We start from the raw sequence: 4,463 nt of genomic DNA, 5'->3' as shown, positions 1-4,463 counted from the left end.
CGTTGGAATGCTTGCTCTGGGAATGAATTTTTTGCTTCTGTCCAAGAGATGAAGATGATGTTTAAAAATCCACAAATTTGGAACTGTTGAGAAGTGAGATGCAAGACAGGAGTGGACTGCAGTGCCCAGGCTTCAATGCCCAGTTGTGCAGGTTATGTGCTCTGTAGAATGGTGCAATGCATGACTCCCAGGGCCAACCTCAGAAACTCTGGCAGAGGGATGCCATTTCAGACCTTGTGAGACTAGAGGGCCTGGGAGTGTCTGAGAATGATGTCCAGGAAGCAACAGGATAATCAGGCAGGAATTTGAAAAAAGGTGGGTGCTGAGCCAGAAATTCAGAATGAATTTAATTCATCGAATGAAAAATGTAAGTATGGAAGACAGTGGAGACCTCTTACTCTTGCCCATGCACTAAGACACCTGCCACTTGTATTACAGATATTTTCATATCACAGATGTACCCTGAGTATACCATGTCATATGGTATGTGGATTGCAGGGTAAGGGTGGTGGTGGTCAGAGATACACCCCCCCCCAAAAAAAAACCCCACAAAACCCCCCAGATATTCACTCCCTTCTTCAGCTTTCAGTAGAAGATGAATGGAAAGGTTTGGAGAGTCTATTGTTGTTCACAAGTATGTACTGTTGCTCCCTGGGTGAAATTTCTACCTCTCCACCCCCTTGACACCAGACTTGGCCGTTAAAATGTGCGTGGAGGTGAGAGAAGGCTGTTTCCTGGTAGAGGCTCTTAGGAGCCAGCCTACAATTCACTTTTTCCATTGCTGTGATAACTGGCAGTGTCCCAGACTCAAAGGTTCATCCATCTGCCTGAGCCCTAGAGTGAATTCATCATGGAGCACAGCCATAGCAAACCCGTGATGGGCATGTAGCCCGAGAGAGAAATAAGCCTTCAGTGCTGTCGACCACCATGATTTGGGCATGGATATTGCTGCAGTATAATTTAGCCTAAAAGGACTTAGAGTCAGTGGGCTGTCTGGTGGAAGCCACGGTTGGGGTAATGCAAGCACCACTTGGGACATGGGGCCAGGATTTGTGGACAAATTAAGATTGATGTTAAGAAACATAAAATGAATGAAATTAAGCTCCCTTTGGAAATAACCTACACCAAGATATAATGAATCTGTGCCATGCTTATGCAGCTTGACAAGGAGGCTGATATAAAAGATACATGTCATTGTAAAGTGGTGTCTTTAAATGAAACTTTTATAGAGTATCACATTAATTGTCTCATTTAACCCTCCCAAGAACCTGAGGCTTTGGGAGTGTCTGTCACTGGCTCACACAGCCAATGGATGTCAGGGGTAGTTTTCAAACAGCGTCTGTTGGAACCCAGAGCCCTTGCTCTCAGCCACTAAGAGAACTTAACTCTCAGAAAAATTCATAAGGTTCAGCATTTTGCATATTAACCCATTACATCTCAACAACTCTGTGGAGCAGTTACTATTATTAGTAATCTTTACAGATGAGAATACTAAGGCACAGAGAGGTTAAATAAATTGCCTAACTCACACAGCTAATAAGTTGCAGAACTGAGATTTAACCCCAGGCTGTCTGGGGGATGCCCTTAATCACTATTATTTATTTTTATTTTTTAAAAAAAGATCCTGGAAATATTAAGCCTATTTACAGGCTTTATTTCTCCCTACCCCCATCACTCCTGAGATATGATTGGCAGATAAAATGTATATAATAATTACGGTGTACAACTTGGTGCTTTGATATATGCACTCACTATGAAATAATGGCCACAATCAAGCTAACTAACATATATTGCTCTTCATTTTGTTTTTTTTTATAAATTTATTTTTTATTGGTGTTCAATTTGCCAACATACAGAATAACACCCAGTGCTCATCCCGTCAAGAGCCCACCTCAGTACCCGTCGCTCTTTATTTTGATAGCATCACTAGAAGTTCCCATTGATAAAAATAATTGTCCATATTACATGCCAGGTATGGATTTAAGACCCTTATACATTTTTTCCTCACTTAATCCTTGAAATGATCCTAAGAGGTTAGAACGATCAGTCCCATGAAACAGATAAGGAACCTGAGGCTCAGGGAGGTTAGTGGGATACACTATGAGGGGTGGGTGAGAAGAACAATAATGCAATGATCCATTTCTTCTCCAGGAGTCCACTCACAGTTGATGCCCTTGTTTTTGGCTTTAATACTGCCTGGACATGGACAATCAGACCCGGATCTTTGAATTTATCCTCCTTGGCCTCTCTGAGCAGCCATTGCAGCAGCAGGTGTTCTTTGGTCTGTCTTTCAGCCTGTATCTGATTGGGTGCATGGGGAATCTGCTCAGCATTCTGGCCATCCTCTTGGACCCTCACCTCCACAGCCCCATGTACTTCTTCCTCAGCAACCTGTCTCTTCTTGACATCTGCTTTGCCTCCACCACCATCCCCAAGATGTTGGTGAACCACCTATGTGGGCACAGCACCATCTCCTCCAAGGCTTGCCTGACCCAGATGTATTTCTTCATTACCTTTGGGGCAGCTGACAGCATCCTTCTTTCCACCATGGCTTATGACCGCTATCTAGCCATCTGTTGCCCACTACGCTACATCACAATCATGAGTGTTCTTCGTTGTGCCTTGCTGGTGGCAGTCCCCTGGATCTCAGCAAACCTCATCTCCATGGTCCATACTATCCTGATGACCCGCTTGTCCTTTTGCACCAATAGGATCCCACACTTTTTCTGTGACCTCAATGCCTTGATCAAGCTCTCCTGCTCCAATACCCAAGTCAATGAGATGCTGGTGTTGGTCTTCGGGGGCTCAGTTGTTCTGATCCCTTTTGTGTGCATCATGGCCTCTTATACACCTATTGCTATGGCTGTGTGGAAGGTGCCCTCAGCACAGGGGAAGTGGAAAGCATTCTCCACCTGTAGCTCTCACCTTTGTGTTGTTGCTCTCTTCTATGGGACCATTATTGGGGTCTACTTCAACCCTGCATCCACACACACCACCCAGAAGGACATAGCAACCACAGTGATGTACACCATGGTCACCCCCATGCTGAACCCCTTCATATATAGCCTTCGGAACCGAGATCTGAAGGAAGCCCTCTGGAAACTTCTCAAAGGAAACCACTTGGCTAAGCCTCTTTAAAGACTTTTCTTAGACCAGTTTTCTTTTCTTTTCTTTTTTTTTTTTAAAGATTTTATTTATTTATTTGAGAGAGAAAGAGAGAGAGACCACAAGTGGGGGTGGGGGCAAGGAGGGAGGGAGGGAGAGAGAGAGAGAATTCCCTGCTAAGACTCCCTGCTAAGTACAGAGCAGGATGTGGGGCTCAATATCACAACCCTGAGATCATGACCTGAACTGAAATCAAGAGTCAGGCACTCAACTGACTGAACCACTCGGGAGCCTCAGAACCAATTGTTTTTTAAACAAACTAATTTTTCCCAATGTCAGCATTCAGGATGTTTTTTTCTCTTTTTCTTTTTTTTTGGTAAAGATAGAAACAAAATTTTATTCTTCATTTAAGTACTTTATTTTTTGTTGAATATACTTGACATACAACATTATGTAAATTTAAGTTGTACATGTTGATTTGATGTATGTCTATATTATAATACAATTGCCATTATAGCAATATTTAGCACCCCTATCACATTACATAATTACCCTTTTTTATAAGTGGTTGGAATAATTAAGTTTTAGTGTTTTAGCAAGTTCGATGATTGTAGTACAATATCGTCTATGTTCATTACATTGTGCATTAGATCTACCTTATTTTCTACTCGTTGCAAGTTTGTACTCTTTTTAATTTTATTATTTTATTTAAGTTCAACTAGCTAACATATAGTACATCATTAGTCTCATATGTAGAGTTCAGTAATTCATCAGTTGCACATAATACCCAGTGGTCATTACATCATGTGCCTTCCTTAATGCTCATCACCCAGTTGATCCCACCCCCGCCCCCTTCCAGCAACCCTCAGTTTGTTTCTATAGTTAAAAGTCTCTCATGGTATATCTCTCCCTCTCTGATTTCTTCCCATTCAGTTTTCCCTTCCTTTCTCTATGATCCTCTGCACTATTTCTTATATTCCACATATGAGTGAAACCATATGATAATTGTCTTTCTTGGATTGACTTATTTCACTCAGCATAATAACCTCCAGTTCCATCCACACTGATGTAAGTGTTAAGTATCCATCCGTTTTGATGACTGAATTATATATATATATATATATATATATATATATATATATATATATATATATCAGATCTTCTTTATTCATCTGTCGATGGACATCTGAGCTTTTTTCATAGTTTGGCTATTGTGGTCATTGCTGTTATAAACATTGAGGAGCAAGTGCCCCTTCAGATCATTGCATTTATATCTTTGGGGTAAATACCCAGTAGTGGAATTGTTGGGTCATAGGGTAGCTCTATTTTTAACTTCTTGAGGAACTTCCACATGTTTT

The 4,463-nt window shown here is 41.4% G+C and overlaps 1 protein-coding gene across 1 annotated transcript; it reads left to right on the top strand.

Annotated features, from left to right (window-relative positions):
• Positions 1-2,193: 2,193 nt before the first annotated feature.
• Positions 2,194-3,138, top strand: LOC129522164 (olfactory receptor 24-like; the record flags this gene model as incomplete). Its single annotated transcript, XM_055344310.1, has 1 exon — positions 2,194-3,138. A coding segment is annotated over one exon (945 nt), but the record flags the coding sequence as incomplete, so codon positions are not given.
• Positions 3,139-4,463: the final 1,325 nt, after the last annotated feature.

Source organism: Nyctereutes procyonoides, unplaced genomic scaffold, assembly GCF_905146905.1.
Source record: "Nyctereutes procyonoides isolate TBG_1078 unplaced genomic scaffold, NYPRO_anot_genome, whole genome shotgun sequence".
In the NCBI taxonomy this organism is placed as follows: domain Eukaryota; kingdom Metazoa; phylum Chordata; class Mammalia; order Carnivora; family Canidae; genus Nyctereutes; species Nyctereutes procyonoides.
Note: the sequence above shows the minus strand (reverse complement) of the source record. Positions and strands in the feature narration are given on the sequence as shown.